The following is a 21481-nucleotide window of genomic DNA, read 5'->3' on the forward strand; positions in this document are numbered from 1 at the left end:
GGGGTGGCGGCACACACTTTCAGGTGTGTCTGGGTGGTTCTTGGAGGTATGGCCTTGGCATCTGTATCTGGCCTCTTGTCCCTCCTACTCTGTCACTGTTCCCCTGCTCTGCTTGCCAGCCACTAAGCAGCTTTGCTCTGCCACACCCTTCCGCCGTGATATGTCTGCCTTGGACTGAAACTGTGAGCAAATTAAATCTCTCTTTCTTTAAATTGTGGGTATTAGATATTGTGTCGCAGCCATGAAAAAGCTGACTAATACACCTCCAGACAGTAATATGACAAAGCAGAAAAGTTGGCAAAGACGTGGAGTAAGACAGTAAAAATATACCAGGATTCTCATCCCTTAAGGCAAACATTTATTATGTTTTCCAAGTGAGTTGGTATGAGGAGCGCATTTGCCAGGCCAATAGCTGCATACCAGGTGCCAGGTATGGAGGTTGGTTGATTCACTGGTTTATACCAGTAAAGACACTGTACCTAGAACATTAGATATACCTGACATCTTTCCCTGAGTAGGTTCTTTTAATTTTCTGTCATTTTTCACCATGCACATAACATTTTCACCAGTTGGAAAGAAAGCTAAATGAAGCTGTGATGAGAATTCTGATCTTAATATCGCTCAAATATTTTGACTATTGTATTAATCTCTATATTTCCCCCCTCAAAGATCTGGAATTGCTTTTAGTTCATTATTGTGTTAATCAGCTTTCTATTACTATAACAAAAATCTGAGGTAGTCAACTTATAAAGAGAAAAGGCTTATTTTGGCTCATAGTTTTGAAGATTTAAAAGCAATGATCAGTTGACCTTATTGTTTTTGGGCTGTGGCAAAGCAGCATGTCATGGTGGGTATGAAATGGTAGCACAAAGCCATTCACCTCCTGGCTAGGATACAGAAGAGAGAAAGGAAGAGACCAGAGTCCCTCAATACACTCTGAGAGTATTTTCTCAGTGACCCAAATACCTACCACTAGGCTCCATCTATTAAAGTTCCACTGCCTCCCAGTAGCATTCCCTGGGACCAAGCCTCTCATACATGGGGAAGGGGGTGAGATTCCAGATTCAAACCATAGCAGTTATCTTGGTTAGTCAGTGAAGATGCATAGTTCCTAGAATGTCACTTAGTTCTTTATACAGGTTTTCCCTCACTTCATTAGTCAGGGAACCAATGTGGGAAATCTCCCAGTTACTAAGCATGTCTGTTCCTGTTACACCTGACCTAGCCTACTCTGACTGTCTCTCTCTCTCTCTCTCATATATATATATATATATATATATATATATATATATATATATATATATATAATTTGATCCATGTATTTATCCATCTATCTAGGAATTACTGATGCTCTTTGGCTTATAGTAAGGGTTTGGTCTTGATAAACTTATCACAAGTTGAAAATACTGTAAGTTGAAAATGCATTTAATCCACCTACTATACTAAACATGATAGCTTAGTCCAGCTTACCTAAAATATGCTCAGGACACATATATTAGCTTCCAGTTGGGCAACATCACCTAACACAAAGCCTATGTATAATAAAGTTTTTGATATCTCACATAATTAATTGAATAATAAGTTATTATTATGAACCATTGTGACATCCAAAAGTTGTTAAGTCAAACCATCAGCAGTCATGGGCCACTTGTATTAGTTAGTATCTGCAATGAATCTACTCACTGTTCTGATGGACTGTAGATTCTGCAAAGTAGAAAAAAGCACCGACAAATCAAAGATCTGCTAAGCAAAATTATTATGTCATTATCAAATAAGATTTTCTACATTTTCTGGGTAAATCTAAATTATATAGCTTCTTTCTTTTTTTTGGTACCGGGGATTGAACTCGGGACCTTGCACTTGCGAGGCAGGCACCGGAACCACTGAGCTAAATCCCCAGCCCTTAAATTATATAGCTTCTTGATAACAATATACACAATTATAATATTAAAGCATAATCTGAACACATAATAAAGAAACATATAGAAACTTTATCAACAGCACCCAAATGCACTTTTTGTTCTCTTATAGTTTCAATATTTACTATTCTTTAATATATTGAAAATACTTTCATAATGTTACTTTAAAATGTTATAAATATTTCCAGATTTCCCCTGTGCAGTGATATTTACAAGGTACAGACTTGCAATTTAAAATAAAGTCATGTAATCAATACAAACTAACTAAATTTTGAAGATGTGTTACATGACTGCCCCAGCAACATGATAACTGCTAAAATTACCAAGTGTCAAATCCATCAGAACATGCTGGAATTTTATTATTCTACTCCATATTATTATATTCTTTTATTAAGAAACCTCTTACAAAAATTCCAAGTTCTGTTCTTGTTTCAAGCACACTGCTGTGTCTACTCTCACTACACATTGGGGAACTGGAGAAACAGCCATTAGTTGGACCCATGACCCCACTAGACTGGCTGTGAGACCCAGCAAAGACTCACTCTGTCACCCGACCTTCGGAAGCTCCCACTCTAGCTGGCTAACAAATTTTAGCACAGCGGTTTTAAAATAGCTACAGATTCCTTCCCATCAGTGGTGTATGCATTGCCTGTGAATTGTCCTGGATGTGAGAAATAAGTAAGAAGCAGTGAATTTCCACTTGAATAACTTGAGTTAGATTTCTGTCCCCCAAGACGTCTGTCATTCTTCTTTCTGTGTACAATTTATCAAATATCAATTTTAGGAATCCACATGTCAATCAGCTATCATCACAGATTCCCCCAGATCATTCCCCTGGCCAGTAGTTGTTGTGCTAATTAACCTTAACCCTCTGTCTGATGGTTAAGCACTGCCTCTTGCCACTTTTGGCATCCATTATTCTTACTGTGATCTGCGAAGTCAACGTCATTGCAAGGATCCTGCACCAGTGTCGTCCTCATCCAGGGAAAAATGCACCACAGAGCAATTCAAAGTACTAGTGGAAGAAAGATTCTGTTACCACTGCTAGTCTGGAAAGGTGATAGGAAGGAACATTTACAGGAGGCCAGCGTTAGAGGCAGCTGTTTGAAGTGAGCTGACTCCCAGAAGCTGTGCCAATCAATGGTTAAGAAATCCAGGAGCCCACTAAGAACCTCCATCTAACCCCCAGGAGAGAGTTAGAGGAATGAGGCCTCACTGCCACCTTTCTTTTTCTCTCTCGTCTCTTTTTTGTGTTTGTCATTGTTCAAACCCAACCAGAAGCCAGAATCCAAGGGAGCAGGACAGGACTGGAAATAGTTGATCTTTAGAGGAAGCCAGTATGAAGCACCAATTCCATAATCTATTATGATGTTGTAAGTTATTAGATTTAATTTTAAAACACTCATACTGAGATTTTTTTTCCTCCTATGACTCAATGTGTCATATATCAACTCTTAGAGTAAATCACTCTATCTACCTCCTCAGTTGCTTCCTGGCATAAACCTAGAAGTCATCATTTTTCTTCTGATATACAAGTGTTCAGAGTGGTGCAGTATTACTTATGCTTTTAGAGACTGTGGTACAATGAACTATGTTTAAGTGGAGTAATTATGAATGTTTTCCTTCAATTAAAAACTGGCAGGCTAAACAAAAAGAGTAACTGAAATATCAAAAATAAGTGAAGTACTTTTTATCTAATGAAATAATTTATTTTTTCCCATTATTGTGTCGTAAAATAGTTTTTATGATAAGAAATTTAGTAATTGAGGGACTTTATAGGAGAGCTGTGAATAGACTGAATATTGTTAGCATTTTACAAAACATGAGTTAAAATACACAATTTCAGAGAACTTGGAGATGTGCCACCATATATATGATGATATATGCCTTTATTAATTTTTAAACAGAAAGATATAAACATATGGAATCTCTAGTTTGTCTTTTTATTATTGATGCTGATGGCAGTGATTTTAGGGAGAAGCTTTTGATCATAAATTTTTATTTTTGGCTTTTAGATTCAAGAAGTCTTGTATTTCTGAATTTATGAGATTATAGCTTTCTTGTAAAGTCTCTCTGACCTCTTGGCCTATTCCATTCAAGAATTAAGACTTTTATTTAGTTACTAAGCTATGAAAATCTAGAGGGAAAAATGTGTTAACATCTTTCTGACATTCACAAAACTCAACACAAAATATTGCAAGTGGTAGGGATTCAATACTACTGAAGTAGATGGAATTAGTTGGAATACTCAGACCAAATTGCAAAATAGAAAAATCATTGTGCCAGGCACTGTATTACTTAATATGACACGAAAAGATCCACTTCATAACAAGGTCAGTGACTATTTTTATTTCATCTCCATTAAAATCAAACAAAATTATTGACTACTACAACTTAAAAACAAAACTATCACCTGTTTTGGTTGTAAATTTAAACTAAGGAAAGCAAAATTTAAAATGTATATTAGAACAATGAGAAACATAATTTAATATAACTTCACACATATCCTGATATACCCTTCTCAAAGCATCTCACACGGTGATGTATCTCTGTGTAAATACATATGTGTAAAGTTAGACCATATGACAAAATAATTTGAGACACTTATCTGTGTTATTATATTTTAAATCAACTTCAAAGAGCTTATATTTCAACCCAAGATGCTTAAACTCAAAGTACTAAATTGTGTGCAATTAAAACTGATTAAGAAAAGCCCAAATACTAAGAGAAATGAAAATTTATTTTATTTGTGAGACAGAATTATCAAGAAAAGTAAGGTTAAGGTATAATTGCATCCATTAGGAAACTTCAGGGGAGTTTGGTTCTGCCGAAGTAGGAGCCAGTTCCGATGTTCTGGAGGACATTGATCAGCTCTTCTCTAAGTTGGCTATTGCTTCCCCACAGAGGGGCCTGCAGCACAGTACCTTAAAGCTGTAGTCATTTCTTTTCACTCACAAGTCTGAGGGCGGAGTTGGTGACCACACTGGACTCAGGGGAGGCTATGTTTCAGAGTGAGCATCCACTGAGCCTCCCTCCTTCCCAAGGGCTGAGCCTGGGGTGCTCCACCTGCAGCCCAGAGGGAGCAGCTAACTAGGGAGCTCTTCCGTGGGAAGCACTTCTCAGCCTTTGCTAGGGTCAGTCTGCTGAGGTCCCTGTGGGCAAAAGAAGTCACCCCATGTCAACAGAAGAGGGAAGTCTGCTTTGTCTCTGAGGAGGAGAGGAATGAATATCTGCTGAACGATAATGCAAACGATTGTAATTCTTTTCACACTTTTCAGTGATTTTTGGTACTGCAAGGTTTTAGTGCCTCTCTGTTCAGGAACCTTTGAAAACTAACAGTAATTATCCTAGTAAAACTGTCTCCCCTTGATACTAGAAATTATTTTATTCTCAATAGAAATGAATGACAAGGTTTTTATAATATTCTCCTAAAATTTTTAAATAAAAAGTTAATAATTTCACATAAAATCTAACCCATATTACAGACAGAAAAAACAAAGGAAAATGAAAAACTAGGGGCAATTTATTAAGACCTTTTCTTCATATTATTAGAGACCTTTTCAAATCTTGTACTGAAACCATCAGGCACTCTCAGGCCAAAGGCATGACTAAATTTTATAGTTTTTTCCATAACACGTAGGTCAGGTTCCAAGTTTCTTGTCCACAAAATTTATACCTAATGGCCAGTGTTAAGAAGTGATAGGACAAATTGTAGTTTAATTTTTCAAGAGGAAACTTAAAACTCAAAACTTCATTAGACACCAAAAAAGTATTTATTACCAAAAATTAGTATTGTTACATAGATTTTGATTAGCCCAAAAGATAGGGAATCAGAACTCATGTTTACATACTCTGCAAATCAAAGATTCTAAAGAATTAAATTCTTAAAGAATGGAAAAAATAATTAAGTTTAAGTCAATGATATTTAAAGAACTGTATTCATACATTTAAACACTTTTGTCTTAGTAGTTATAATTACCATCATCTTTTAATTACAAATTTTCCTAAGGAGTAAAATCTCCATAGCAATTCACAATACCAAGTGAAGAGCCATTTTATGTTTCAGTTAAATGTAATATTTAACATTTGAGGCTTTCAGTTAAACAAAGACATTTTGAATAAAGGTAATGAAATTCCTTTTAAGAGGCTTCCATAGACTAAACCAATATTTTACAATTTCACTTGTTTATACAAGGAGGAATTTCCTACAGGTAGAGATTACTAATATTTGCTTGTCTATGTTCTTCTCCAGGCACAAGTATTGTTCCCTTTCAGAAGAAACGACTGACTCATATGTCTGGATGGATGGCATTGATTCCAAATGCAAATCACATTAACTGGTACTTTAAGGATGTGGGTCACATAACCAATATATCATACACATCAACATTCTATGGATTTAAGGTAAATGGAGAGCTGTACCATCTGCCATCCAACAACTGTGCTTGCAAGTCCACCACAGCCCACCCTCTCCTGCTTACACACACCCATCATCTGGCCCAGAAGGCACTGCACACTTGCCATGACCTGCTCTCAACCTGAGAAGTAAGCTGGAAGAACCCCATTTGACAGTCAGAAGTTGGCAAACTTTCTGCCACATTCCTAGAATACAATGCTTGTGTCCTTGTTATTGTTCCCACAAAAATAACTCACACTTATTACGATGAGAGAAAATCCTTCATGGTTTACCTCATCCCATCCTCCATTCTCCACTTCTAATGGTAACCAGTATCCTGAATTGGGTGCTTTCTTTCCATATGTGTTCTTCTGCTTATGCTGCATATTTCTACAGCCCCCAAACTCTATATAGTATTGTTTTAAGTATTTTCAAACACTATAAAAATAAAATAGTCTCTTTAAATACATACATTCATACATGGCTACTTACATATATAAGTGTGTGTATGTGAGTGTGTATGTAAATAGAGAGAAAAACAGAGACAGAGGGGTCTTTTCATTACCTTACTCTTAGAGGTAGCATATTGCCGTAGACTGTAAAATGTTAATAAACAACATTTAAATGCAAAATAAAAATAAATTGAAAACAAAAACTTTTGTTGTGATACAAACAGTAGCTAAATTATATGTCATTAACATTAAATGTATATTATGCACAGTGCTAATGTATACAAGTCTCATTTTTCTACAAACTTTTATAGGAAGAAGACTATGTAATTATATCACATAACTTCACTCAAAATCCTGTTATGTTTAGTGTAATTGATGTGAGGAATGGTTCTTCAAATCCATTGAACTGGAATACCAGCAAGAATGGAGACTGGCATCTTGATGCAAACACTAGTACTCTATATTACTTGGGTAAGAATTTATCAGGCAGAACTGATTATTTCTTCCAATGCTTTCTCTTATGGATGAGAAAAATTGCTTAATATGTTATACAGGGCCCTGTATTGGTAGGACGTAATAAATATTTGTTTAATGATAGGACTAGAGACTAAATTTCTATGAGAAAAGGGCTTTAGTTTAATTAAATTAAGAACTTACAGTTTATTATTGGAAATAACAACAACATGCCTACACCTGGTCCTGATAATTTTACTTCACCAAAGGAGAATAAAAAGAATGCAGGATAACCTGGTATAAATGTTGTTCCCATTTTGTTATTTAATTATTTTTGGAAAGGAAAAATGCATATAAATAGATTTAAATTAAATTCTAAAGCATTCATTTTTGTCAAGATAGTTTGACTATGTATACTTTTTTTTTTGGTACTGGGGATTGAACTCAGGACCTTGCGCTTGTGAGGCAGAGGTGGAACCACTGAGATACATCCCCGGCCTGACTGTGTATACTTCTTAATGAAACATACACTTTGTTGGAGTTTCTCCATTCCTGGTCCAATATTTGGCTTATACCAAGTTTCTATCTGAAGTGTATTTTCCAAAATGTTATGACTCTGTTCACATTCAAGCCCTTTGATCACCATCTTTGCTTTGCTCTCAGTGTCAGGAAGACATGACCTTCAACAGAGCCAGTCCATTTCTGGGACCCTGGATCCTGATGTGAAAGATGTTGTTATCACTTTCCAAGCTTACTGTTGTAGTCTCCAGGATTGCTTTCCTGTCCATTCCCCATCAAGAAAACCCATTCCCAGGAAGCGGCCGGCCACTTATAAGTATGTAGATCTTTTGTAGTTAGTACCCTTGATAATTCTTGACATAATCTTTCTTGACACAACCCAGTGTTTTCTTAGCAAGTGTTATCACTTTCTCTATAATAACCACCGTAGGCAAATCTTGTGAAACAACTTGTTTCATGTTCTTAAACTCCTGTCTAGGACCTGAGATAAACTCACCCTGCCTGGATCTTGGGAGCAAGGGAGAATAGTCTGGAGAAAAGGTTGGAAGCAGATAGAAGTCAGACCATTCATATCATGTGATGGTAGTTAGAAATAAGGGAAAGCTTTCAGCGATGTTCAACTAAGAAGCCACAGACTCTAAATTACAATTCAAGAAGACCACTTTTGCAACTTTCTGGAGTGTGTATTATGAAAGACAGTGAGTTAAAGTAAGGAGATGTGTTACAAGACACTGGAGAGCTTTGTAAAAGATGGGAGTCATCAAGGTTATTGACTCCAGTACCCTTATACAATCTAAGGGAGATGTAATTTCCATAATTAGCATTTATTACGACTACCATAACAGATGTAGATTGATGTGGACCACACTGTAATGTAAGTGTGTGATAATGAGTTAATGCATATGTCATGATATAGACCCCCCTTTCTACAGTATGAACTTTCCTTACTGAAAATGGCTATAATTTGATTCATCTTTATTAGTCAGATAGATATCAGCAAAAACAAACAGAATTTTGCTGCAGAGCTGATACCTTAGGATTAGAATATGAAGCTCCAGCTGCACAACCCAAATGCCTAGTTTAAGAGGGATTGGGCCCTATTGATCGTAACAATGGGAAATAAGAAACATGCATAACATGCACAGGGATCATGGTGGTGCTGATGGGGCTAGGAAGATAGAATTGTTAAGAAAACTGTTGAGAGAAAGTGGATAAAATGTATCATTGAATATGTATGATGCTAATCGCTTCGTTGGACAGGTACAGCCCTTTAGGAAGTCTTTCCTTTGTGATGATGCGCTGTGGCACACATCTGTGATCTCAGCTACCTGAGAGGCTGAAGTATGAAGCTTGCAAGTTTGAGGTTGGCCTGTGTAACTCAGTGAGCCCCGGTCCCAAGATAAAATTTTCAAAAAGAAGCCAGAAATGTAGCTAAATGTTAGCCCGAGGTTCAATTCCCAGGATCCAAAAAAAAAAAAAATCATAGAAATTATTTCCAAAAAATTATGTAGAATTGTAAGTCCAAATAACTCTTTAACTGCTAGCCTCATTTAAAAATTACAATTTTTATGAGAATGTTTTTAGTCAAGAGTCCTTAATAGTGCAATTTAGTAATACAAGTGTGTGATAAAGACACACATTGTAACCAAATTTTATATTGGTCCTTTTATAAAATTCCGGTACTAGTATCTCAGAAATTTATTTTTTCAACCGAATCAGGAGAACAATCTCTGAGAATGAACATTTCCCAATAGGAAAATATCATCAGTTTTATAATTAATCCTTTACAACAATTTTCATTAAAAGTTAGTTCCCGAAAGGCGTAGTGAAGAAGAGAGTACGGCTGTCTCTCTTCCAATTCACTTTCCATCTTTATTTAAATTGAACACAGCCTTCGTTCTGGATGCAGACCTGCAGAAGGAAATTCCCTACAACAGAATAAAAAACTATATATGTGATGTGTGTTTGGAGAATATTTTACTAATTATGCATGTTGGCTTGTCTCTTTAGTGAAATTATCAACTACCCAATTCACATTCTGTCATTCCCAAAGCGTCTTCTGTAATGCTACACCCTAAGGAGATGCCCATTAGATATGCAGTGATAATAGTTCATGGAAATTTTTTCTTCTTTTTTCAGTTTATGGTCAAATCATTCTTTTTGGCAATCATCTCAAGAAAATAATTATACTGTACCGCACCCTGGAGCACACGTAGTTATTCCCGAAGGTAAAAGTACAAATATAAATGGCTTAAATGCTTGTCTTTGTGTAATCTTAATGCTGTCACAGGATGGCTGCCTCAGGAGTTAGGGTTCCACTTTTATTCTGTGCACCTTGGGGAAAGAGCCAATGTGAGGAAACAGATTTCATTATCATCCCTGGATTCAAAATATAGCCTCCGTGGTTTTATGTGGGTTTAAACCTGATGATAGCAATAACATAAGCTGGGTGTGGTATCTCATACCTGAGCTCCATCTACTCGGGAAACTGAGGCACAAGAATTGTTTGTGCCCAGGAGTCCAATGTAACAAGGTCTCATCTCAAAGAGGAAAAGGAAAAAAAAAATCACAATAGTAGATTTTCTGGGAAAGACAGAACTCGCTCACTATGTGGAAAGATGGACCATAAATTTCAAAAGTAGGACTCACCAAAAAGCTTGTCAATGTTTTATCACAGACCACAGTTCGGGTTGTACTTCTTACAGTACTGTTTTGTAGGAACATGGATTGTAGCTGACATAGATTTGCCCCCCATGGAAAGGCTCCTTGTCTGGGGAGTTCTGGAACTTGAAGATAAATCTAGTGATGGAGCTGCGGAACCCTCTTACAGGACAGTTGTTTTGAATGCCACCTACATATCCGTGCAGGTAAGAATGAACTCTTGTAATGATGCCCTTACTAATCAAAGTCTGAGAGGTAGGTTTATTGAAATAGTATTAAGAAAGCATATTCTTTTGCTTTGAGTGAAAAATAGCACTGCTCTAGCTCATGAAATGAGAGACTTGGGTAAATTCAGTGTATTTCTGCTCTCTTTTAAATTTCAGACTCAACTTTCCTTAAAGAGTAATTATCAAGATACTTTTTTGTTTTCTTTTTTGGTACCGGGGATCGAACTCCGGTCCTTGCGCTTGCGCAGCAGGTGGCGAAACCACTGAGCTAAATCCCCGGCCCTCAAGATACTTACTCTTAAGTATAAGGTTTGCCTAGTTTGAATTCTACTTAAAATATTTGTGTTGTTTATTGGTAAAGCTAAACAATGAGCTTGCTCCAACAAGGAATCCTTAGGAGTTTGGGGAAAGGATTTAAAAGAATTTAAATCTTTAGAATACAAACGGTATTTTTTTTAACACAAATGAATATAAATGGAATTATGAAAGCCAGAGTGGATGAATAAAATGTTTCCATTTGGAACAATCCCCTCATTTTTTCACAAACCTCAGATGGGTGGTGAACACATTAACTGCTTAATCAGTTTAATTGTTCTGTCATCATTTATTATTGTTCATGAAAAAGAATGGCCTAACCAAAAAACTACTTAGTACCATTTTTAAAAAGTGGTAGCTTTTCTTCTAGAAAAGTCCAGAAACCTAGTCTTAGATGCTTTGAAGGGTGTGATATTTTGTGGGCAGGTGTATGAGCTTTGAGGTAAAGTAAAGCTAAATTTGAACACTTACTTCACTGTTTGTTGTTGCATAACCTAGGGTAAGTTACTTCTTTCAGTATCAGCTTTCTTACCTATGAAATAAGAATATAATTACAGAGTTATGAGTTCAGTGTAGAGTTTAAACTATGTAATGATACGTCTGACATAAAATCAGCAGGTAGTTAATGAAAGCTGTTATTAACAATCATGGCTCATAAATGGCATAGCTTGGACATGAAGAGGATATCTTGTATATGGCATCCAAATACACTGTGATCTGGTTAAACACTACTCAATTTTACATCAGTTGGGGAGAGGAAGAAAGGTTAAAGGAATAGGGAGGGGAAAGGGAATAAAAAAGTAGCAAGATATATTATGTACAAAAACAAATTCCCTATGATGAATGTGATCAATATGTATGATGAATATTTACTACTAAAATATAAAGTTAAAGCAAAATATTGAATTTGACCTTGGGAACATCATCTGGGACTGCTTGTCCCTAAGTAAATGGGTTAAAGTCACTTCTGGTTGCAATAGTGTTATAACAAAATGCCTTCATTTCTGAGAAGGAAGGCTTCCAGTGACTGCTGAGTTCCTTTTTTGTGGGTGAATTTTTCTCTGCTCAGTCTTTTAAGTATTAGCAATTTTCTGCTTCACTGCAGGGAGGTAGATTAATTGGTGGCTGGGAAGATAATCCTTTTAGAGGAGAATTACACATTGTGCTTCGAGGAAATCATTCTACCCCAGAATGGGCTCTTCCAGGAGGACCAAATCAAGGAGCAAAGGTTCTAGGTATGTGCTCTGATATCAAAGGTGATCTGGCAGTTTTGAGAGTCTGCTGTGAAAAGTACAGCACTGAGTGAAGTACTTAGTTTCCAATAGTATGATATGAGAAGCTTTTATAAACATTTATTTGTAATAAAGGCTTATAAAAGCAGAGATTTTTTAAAAAATTAAACAATATGACATTATAGATAGAAATACATACAGATGTGTATATTTTAAACCAAAATGTAATTTATTAAAAAGCTAAAATTCCACATTATGTCTCTGATCTGGTTTTCTTCATAATCTTTCTTCTATCAAAGCAATAGTTTTCTCAGTTCTTTTCCCTTAAAAGACCACTGTCCTGCACGTCATACCACTTACAGTCTTAGTAAATAATCCCTGACTTGTACCTGCTCCATCTGAGCTGTGGCTAAGCCTTACTTTCCGAGGTGCATTGGTGTGCTGTGCATATCCCTAAGTGAGCCTGGAAAGCAAAGGACCTGAAAGAGTTTTAATTAGATTACAACTAATAATGATTAGTTATTAATATTGCTGCATATTTACTTAGAAGTCACATATAAGCATTGGTCCACTGTACAATTTGTAAAACTGACACCCAGTCAAAATAGCTCAAGATTGAGTTATTAAGCTCTCCACGGGCGAATGTCCGGAGACAGACAAATTCAATCCTAGACAAAATATTTGAATGTATGTGTGTATTTTTTATTTGCAAAAGTGACTCTTCGAGTGACACAGAAAAGCATCAAGAAAAAATATCTTTCCAATTCTACCCTCCTTGAGGAAACTAACATTAGTTAACAACTGATATTTTCCCATGGTTTTTATCTATGCCTTTATTTATGTTAGACACTGATTAGTAAGTAGAATGTTTCCTTTTGTTAAAACACGATTAAACTAGATAGATTGCTATGGATTTTTCTTTTCTCAGCTAGCATACCATGGACATCTTTTCAGATCAATTCTTACGGAATATTACTGAACAGTATTAATACACTGAAATTTATTTCATCACTCACTTATCAATGTATACTTTGATTAATTTCAGTTTTTTAATATTGTTGTGGTAAATATACTGATTTGTGTATCCTTTATATTGGATTGATTTTCTATGGACCTGATTCCTAGAAGCAAATCAAAGGTCAAAACTTTCTTGTTCAGTTCTGACCAGATAATCTCAATTCATTTCATTCATTCTGAAATGTTGAACTGATTATTATTAAAGTGTATCAATGAACAGTTTTGTTTTGTAATAACACCTGATTATTACTGTGTGATGAGTAACTAGCAATGCTTTCCTCCTTTCAGGGGTGTTTGGTGAGCTGGATCTTCATGGACTTCCACGTTTAATATATAAAACTAAACTATCAGAAACTGCAGAGGCAGGTTCCAGAGTTCTGTCTCTGACAGATGCTGTGGATTGGAAGGTAGAGAAATTATTGTGTGGTGTAAAATGAATATACAAAATCCACTTAAAAAGGGTTCTTCTCTATTCTTGTGGGCATTTACATTCTCAAATGATTAACTAGATGAGAAATGAACATTTTACAGTTAGCTTCCAAAATATGATGTAAGAGCAGCATGCATTTAAAAATTATGGTCTCAAAGGTCCTTCGTAATATGTAGAAAACACCCTCTATGCAACTGATTATAAAACAAAAATATGAGAGTTTCTGACTAAAAAATTTACATACAAATTCTTGCAAAAGCGACAATGGGACTATTTTAAATGAACTTTACTATTGTATTGGTTATCTTCTCACTTCTAATTCATGATTTTACACATTAAAGATTTGGAAAGAAAAAAATGCCATGGCCTAGTGATATTCAAATAGTGCCATATTAAGTGAGAGTTTTTATTAGAATAAAATTGGTAAATTCTCAATTTAGAATTCTTAATATCAAACACAACATATAAAAATCTAAATGTACAGTGTATGTCTATGTGCCATTTATTTTGATAATACCATGATTGCTTATCATATATAAATTAAATTAGAATTATTTAATGGTTCTTTTTAAGAATGTAAGCCTACTTTTAAAATTGTTCTTGAATTTGCCATTCGACTTTTTCTAAGGAGGGAGAAGAGATTGTAATAACCACCACAAGCTATGATTTATACCAGACAGAAACTAGAAGTATCGTTAAAATCCTGCATGGTCACAAAATTCTCATTCTCAATGACAGCCTTTCCTACAATCACCTTGGTAAGTCGCTGCTCATTAACTTAATTGATGCATAGTTAAAATGTCTGGAAATGTTTACATTTCAGTGCTCTATCCTATGATTATAATTCTTTGATAAAATAATCGCAAATATTTTAGCAGAGCATTTCACCCAGATTGTCTTTGAAGGTGCTAGCTACTGTTTATGTTGGCTACCAATAGTCCTTGCTGAAGGTACTCATTTATTCATCAACAAATATTCAGCAGGGATCTGTGGCACATTCCACCAAGCAGGCTTCTGGATGATTCTTACACACAATGAAATTTAAAAACCTTTGATCCCAAATCCTAATTCATTTCATGAACAATTTTTTTTTTTTAGCTGTAATGACCTCTAGAGAAGCTCCAATGAAATATAAAACCGTAATTCTCAGAAAGGAAAATAAGTCAAAGGAGAGAAGTAAGCCATAGCATCTGATGAAGTTTTTTTTATTTGTAGGAGCAGAGGCTACCATGCTCTTTCTATTCTTATCTTAGGAAGTGAAAGCAGACAGGGAAGTAAAGTTAGCAACGCCTTTTGGAAGTTTCAGAAGCTTTGCATGTCCACCTGGATGCAGGATAGACTGGAGGACGTCTGAGCTATGAGAAAGAAACTTACAGGCACTTTTTCAACCATGGCTTTGAAAGACACATATGTATTATTATTTTGTAGAATTTATTTTAAATTAAAAGAAAAAAGCTTTTTTAAAGTACTTATGATTAGATTATAATTAATTATAAGGTGGTTTGTTTAATTATAAAACTATTTGATTTTGAAATTTGACAATAATTTTTCTCATTTAACCTAGCAAACATTTCTTTCTGATTGAAATGAACTTGTTTGCCCTAAGGTTTTGAAGATTTCTAGAGATTGAGAGTGTAATTTAGGTGATGTTTTACAAATCATTAAGATATAAAGGAGCAGGCTCGCTCACCAGGAGAGATGTAGAAAGGACGAACATAGCCGCTGCAGGGATTTTTGCAAAGGGAAAGGGATAGAGATCAAGGAACCTCCACCCCCACAGAGACCAGCAGAGACCAGGTGCCTGACCAGTTTGCTGTCTGTGCCCATCCTACAGTTGAAGGTGCCTGATCATAAGATAGACAGAAACCTCTAGCTAGTCATGCCCACGGGAGCACAGCTAAAACCTAACAGATCTGTGTCAGCAAAGGGAACAAGAAGCAGGCTCCACAGTCTATCCAGACCCCCAAACCCCTTCGCTCACTGCTAGGCAAGAAAACAAATATAGGAGCAAAGCTAGCTCAAGCACAACCACAGAAGCCTGGAGCTGAGCCCAGCAAACTGCTACAAAACATAGTCTCTTCATTTTTTAACTAAGAGGGACAAGCACCCTGGTCAAATTCAGACTGAAGTATGAATAGGACTGAGAAGACTCTTCACTTTTGTGTTTTTGTATGTATATGTGTGTGTGTTTTTCTTTTTTTTTTTGCCTCTCTTTTTGTTTTATATATGAGAAGTTTTTGTATATGTGCAATGGAGAAAAACAGTTCATTAGTGATTTAGTTTAGATATTGTATTTCATGGGCACGTGAGGTTAACCCTCACTACAGGTCCTATGTGGAGGATTTAAACACGAGGTGTCTATCAGAATATGAATAGATTCAGACTTTCTTGCACCTTCCCTCAGTGATACTTTCTTTTCCTTGTCCTTGCAAATAACCTCTCAAACCATTACAATCTGTACCCTACATTCCAGGCATAAAAATAATGTCACCAGAGTCCTATCTCTTTTTTCTTTCATTTTATCTTATATTTTCTTCTCCTTCCCTTCCCTCTGAACTGTTTTCTTCCTCCCTTTTCCTTCCCCTATCCTCTATGCACCAGCCTACTCATCATCAGTATTTATCATCACAGTATTTCTGGGTTATGGGTTTTGTAGATGCTAAAGGGCAGCAGTAATTTTCTCCTTACAACAGAGTTACTGGGACTGATCCTATTACGTTGAGTAGGTTGAATAGGTACATAACCATCAAGACTGAACAAAACCAAAGTCACATCACAGGGAGAAATAATTGACTAAAGAAATATCCACAATAGCAAGTTTTACAACCTCAACTAATCCTCAACTCTCAGCACAAAAACAATGGAAACATGAGAAAACAAAGTAATAAGATGCCTCCAAAAACTCTTAATTCCTCCAAAAGCTGATCTCACAAAATGGAGGAATTAACACAAGAATTCAAAAACCAAATGGTTAAAATGTTTAAAGAAATCAAAAGAGAAACTAGTGAGCAAATGCATATGATCTTCAGTAAGCTTTAAGGGAATTTAAATAAATAGATGAAAGATGTAATTAATAAAATGTTTAATGAGTTTACAAAAGAGAAAAAAAAAAGTTGAATTAAAGAGAACAATCTTAAGAATTAGAGATTATTTTTTTAAAAAAAGAATTACAGATTATGAAAATAAGCAGAAATCTTGTACATGAAAAATTCAGTTGAAAGTATGGCTAGTGACCAGTCTGAGGGAAGACTGACAGAATAGAATGACAAAGTAGATGTAGGAGATCATGCACTCAGTGATATCCCCCGCCACAAAAAATAGATACCGTGAAAACCAGATCTGACAGCTGCTAGATGACTAAAAAGAAGCCCCTAAAAATTATAGGAGTTAGGAAAAGGTTAGAAGATGACACTAAATGTATAAGAAATGTACTCCCCAAAATCATAGCAGAAACTTTCCCACACTTAGGGGAAGAATTCAATATCAAGGAAAATAACGCATATAGAATCCAAATACCATGATCAGGAAGGAATCTTTCCATGAAATATCATAGTCAAAACCTTAGAAGTTAGCACACAAAAAAACGCAAAACTAAACACTATTATAGAAAAGCAGCAAGTACATAATAAAGGCAAATCTATCAGAATAATGACAGAGTATTCAACACATACATTAAAGACCAAAAGAGGTTGGAGAGACATTTCAAAAGCCTCAAAACAACAACAACAAACCCAAAAAACAAACAAACTATTACCAAACCAGATTACTGTATCTTGCCAAATTATCCTTCAAAATTAATGGATAAATAATGTAATGATAGAATTCAGTAAATACCTGCCAATAATAACTCATTGAAAATTGTTTTAACTCCCTAATCCAAAGACACAGACTGGCACATTGGATCAAAATCAAATCCCAACCGTATGTTGCTTACAAGAGACACACCTCATATACAAAGAAAAAGATACATGGAAAGTGAAAGTATGGAAAATGATATTACATGCAACCAGTGCCTGAAAAACAAGCAGAAGTAGCTATCTTATTTTTGAACAAAGTAGACTTTCAGACAAAACTGATCAGAGGAGAAGAAATGATTACTACATATTGATAAAGGGGAAATTAAATAGTAAAGGATAACAGTTGCAAATATTTAAGCACCAAATGTTGGTGGACCCAGTTTCATAAAATGAAAACTACTGGACATAAAAAGACAGATAGACACCAATACAATAATAGTGGGGTTGTCAGTACCTCACTCTCACAAATAGGCAGGTCAACAGGACAAAAATGTCAGCAAAGAAATATCAGAGTTGAACCACACCACTGAACAAATGGACTTAACAGATATCCAACAACATTTTTTAGTAGCACATGGAACTTTTTCGAAAAGAGACCATAAAACATGCTTAAGTAAACAAAAAAATTGAAATAAATCTCTTCCACAGTATTGGATCATGGCTGAATGAAACAAAAGATCAACAGCAAAAGAAATCACAGCAACTATGCAAACACATGGACATTAAATAATACACTTTTGAATAGTCCATGGGTCACAAAGGAAAAAGGGAAAAATTTTAAAGATCCTAGAATCAAATGACTATGCCAGGATAATATATCCAAACCTTTGAGACACAATGAAAGCATTTTAAATGGAAATTTGTAACTGAATGCCCACTTCCTGAACAGAACCACAAATTGCACAAGATTTAATACCAAGAATCAACAAATAGGATTACATCAAATTAAAAAGTTTCTGCACAGCAAAGGAAACAAATAACAGAGTGAACAGACACCCTACAGAATGGGAAAACAATTTTTCCACTACTACTTGGACAGAAGATTACTATCTAAAATATATTTAGAAAAGTCCAAAAAATTACACCTCCAAAACAAAATACCCAATAAAAAAAGTGGGCAATTGAAATGAATAAACACTTCTCAAAAAAGAATTACAAATGTGTATCCACCTGAAAGAGTTAAAGTCATCATAGAGATGAAGGTATATCCGTGTTTATAGAGGTACAATTCATTATATCTAAATTATGGAAGCAGCCTATAAGTCCATTAACAGATGAGCAGATAAAGAAAATGTCATATATATACACAATGGAGTATCATGCAGCCATAAAGAAGGCTAAATTTGAGTCATTTATAGGAAAAAGGGTGGATCTGGAGATCATAATGCTAAATAAAATAAATCAGACATAGAAAGTTAAATATCGCATAGTTTTTATGAGAGACCTAAAATATAAGTAATTTAAAGAGGAAAATCAAAGAGACACAGTAGGAAACAGGGACATGGATTGTGGAGAATGAGAAATGTATCTGGGGAAGGGGAGAGAGGAGAGGGTGGGTAGATAAAATAGAAGTAAAAATAATCAAGATGCAACATGTATATATACCAATTCCTCCAGATGAATTTAATTATTATGTATCGCAAACATGTCAAGTACAGGTGCAAATTCCCTATGATGAGTGTTATCATTATGTATTTCTAAAATGTACCAATAAATATTGTGCTTAAAAACGAATATATGCTAACAATAAAATGATGTAAATGTGCAGATTGTATTTGACATACTAGTATATATTTATAAGGAATTGAGTTTGAAAAGTGGAATAAATAATGCTTAGGTATCTGGAGAAACAATATCTGTGTTGCTGACTCTCCTTATGGCTTTGGAGAAATTTTTGTATTGTTTTGTTTTGACTTCTCTACTTCATTTCCTCATCTATTAAAATTACAGTAAGTCTCAATTTGCTATACAACAATGTGTATAATTTGTAGTGTTTGCAAACTCCCTTCAAGATCTGTTAAGCAGTAACTCCCTAATTGCTGATTGCAATAAGCTCATTGGTATAAACAGAAAAAAAATATATATGTTGCTTGTATTTTAGTTCCTAAATAAGAATATGTTAATTTAAGTTCTGCTATATATGTATGTGTGTGTGTGTGTATATATATATATATTTTTTTTAATCATGGAAATCTAATCAATTCATGAATTAGTAGACTTTTGGTAAAAAGTAATCTAGCATATGAACTGCCAATAATCTGATAAAGACAGATACTTCTCAGCACTGGCAATAATCTAGCTGTCCCTCTGTTCCAGCCAAAAGACACTATGTCCCCGAAACAGGTCAGAGCTACATATTAGCTGCCGATGTTGGATTACTAAGTAGGAACATCAAAATAGTTGGTGAAGATTACCCTGGTTGGTCCAGGGACTCATTTGGTGCACGCATTCTGGTTGGCTCATTCACTGGGAATATGATGACCTTTAAAGGTTAGTATAAGTGCAATTTATTTTTCTAAATTATATAGGACATTGCCTCTTCCATTATTAGTTCTTAAATAATTTTTACTTCACCATAGGATTACATGGAAAAATAAAGCATTAAAAGTGTTCCTGTAGTTCATGTATTACCCTCCAAGTTAATTCTGTAACATTATTGGCTGTTCATTCTGTTTTCATAGACAATAAGAATTTCAAACACTGACCTTTGGTAAGAGTACTAAACCTCTCACCAAAACAGAAATCATTCCATAACATGTACAACAAATCATCTGTTGTTTTGCTGTTGTTTTTGCTTGTTTTAAGGAAAATTTTAGACATATACTGAGAACACAGAAAACAACATAAATTCAATTGTCTATCACCACCTCATTACCAGCTTTGGCCAACCTTGTTTTATCTATGCCTCCATCCACTCTCTTCAAGCTCCTGGATTCTATTGAAGTGACGACGTATTATTTCATATTAAAATATTTCAGTAGCAGATCTAAAAATATTGATAATTATTCCTTATTCCATTTTGCAACAGTTTTAACATTAGAAAATCTATATATTGTGCAGAAACCTATACCAATATAACTTTTACCTTTTGGTCATAACCAACAGAAACTTACCTTATGATAATGAGGATGATAGTGGTAATAATAAAATATAAATATAATATAAAATCACAGGCCCTGTGCTGAGCATTAAACATGTATTATCTACTGCACAAATATTATCCCTCTTTAAAAATAAAAAAAACTATGCTTAGAAGGGTGAAATTGAATTTATCTTAGATACTACTCTGTATCTATCTTATTTCAAATTTTGTGATGGATTCTATTCCCAAGACAATCTTTCCTTGCTTCTGTAAATTGTTTTGTGATGTAAGTAAAGAAAAAAACAAAAATAAAAACAGCTCCCCCCCACATTTATGGCTATTGTTATAACCAGTTGTTCTATTTTAATCATTTCTGCTCCATCTCTTCTGATTATTCTTATGTTCTCCACCATGTATTTAATTGCTAGCTCATGAATTTCAAGGAAGATTTTTCTCTTCTAGTACAGAATCACTCTCCTCCAGTGCATCCTATAAATACTAGTTTTTGAAAAAAGGACTATCTTCTACTGTTTTTTTCCATCCATGAATTTCCAGGCCTGAGTTTTTTTCCCTAGAAGTTAAGGATAATAAAAGCCCTTAAATCATAGAATACTTTACAGAATTAAACTCCATATTGCCTGTTAATCATTTAATACAGCCACTTGGTATAGAGCAGTTGCTTGTGGATTATCATTGTTATGATCAATAATCTATAAAATTATTTTATGTCACTTCAGTGGTACTCTGACAAACTGTTTGGCAGATAACTGGCAACACATATTCTGAAAGATTCTCTGAAAGATAATACCCTTAAAAACTCTTTATAGCACCAAAATTGAAATCTCAAATAAACTTTATCTCATGCCTTGTGCATATTTTCTCAGCATGGCAATGTTATCCCTAAGGGGGAGAAATTTGGTCCTTCAGGACAAAAAGTACTTAGCTTTCACAATGGTTTGTAGTTCTTCAAAGGGCCACTTT

The 21481-nt window shown here is 35.0% G+C and overlaps 1 protein-coding gene across 4 annotated transcripts in view; it reads left to right on the top strand.

The window, feature by feature from the left end:
* Positions 1–21481, top strand: part of Pkhd1l1 (PKHD1 like 1) — a 150919-nt gene that overhangs the window by 93168 nt on the left and 36270 nt on the right. For all 4 annotated transcript variants that reach the window (XM_087190687.1, XM_087190688.1, XM_087190689.1 and 1 more), the window contains 9 exons: positions 6172–6323; positions 7079–7238; positions 7884–8055; positions 9879–9967; positions 10458–10606; positions 12048–12177; positions 13480–13598; positions 14250–14379; positions 19735–19908. In XM_087190687.1, the coding sequence (XP_087046813.1) occupies positions 6172–6323; positions 7079–7238; positions 7884–8055; positions 9879–9967; positions 10458–10606; positions 12048–12177; positions 13480–13598; positions 14250–14379; positions 19735–19908 (1275 nt within the window). The remainder of the gene's footprint in view (positions 1–6171; positions 6324–7078; positions 7239–7883; positions 8056–9878; positions 9968–10457; positions 10607–12047; positions 12178–13479; positions 13599–14249; positions 14380–19734; positions 19909–21481) is intronic.

The sequence above is a fragment of the Heterocephalus glaber genome, unplaced genomic scaffold, assembly GCF_053883595.1.
Source record: "Heterocephalus glaber isolate CG9 unplaced genomic scaffold, H.glaber_assembly_v1.0 deba00001555, whole genome shotgun sequence".
Classification (NCBI taxonomy): domain Eukaryota; kingdom Metazoa; phylum Chordata; class Mammalia; order Rodentia; family Bathyergidae; genus Heterocephalus; species Heterocephalus glaber.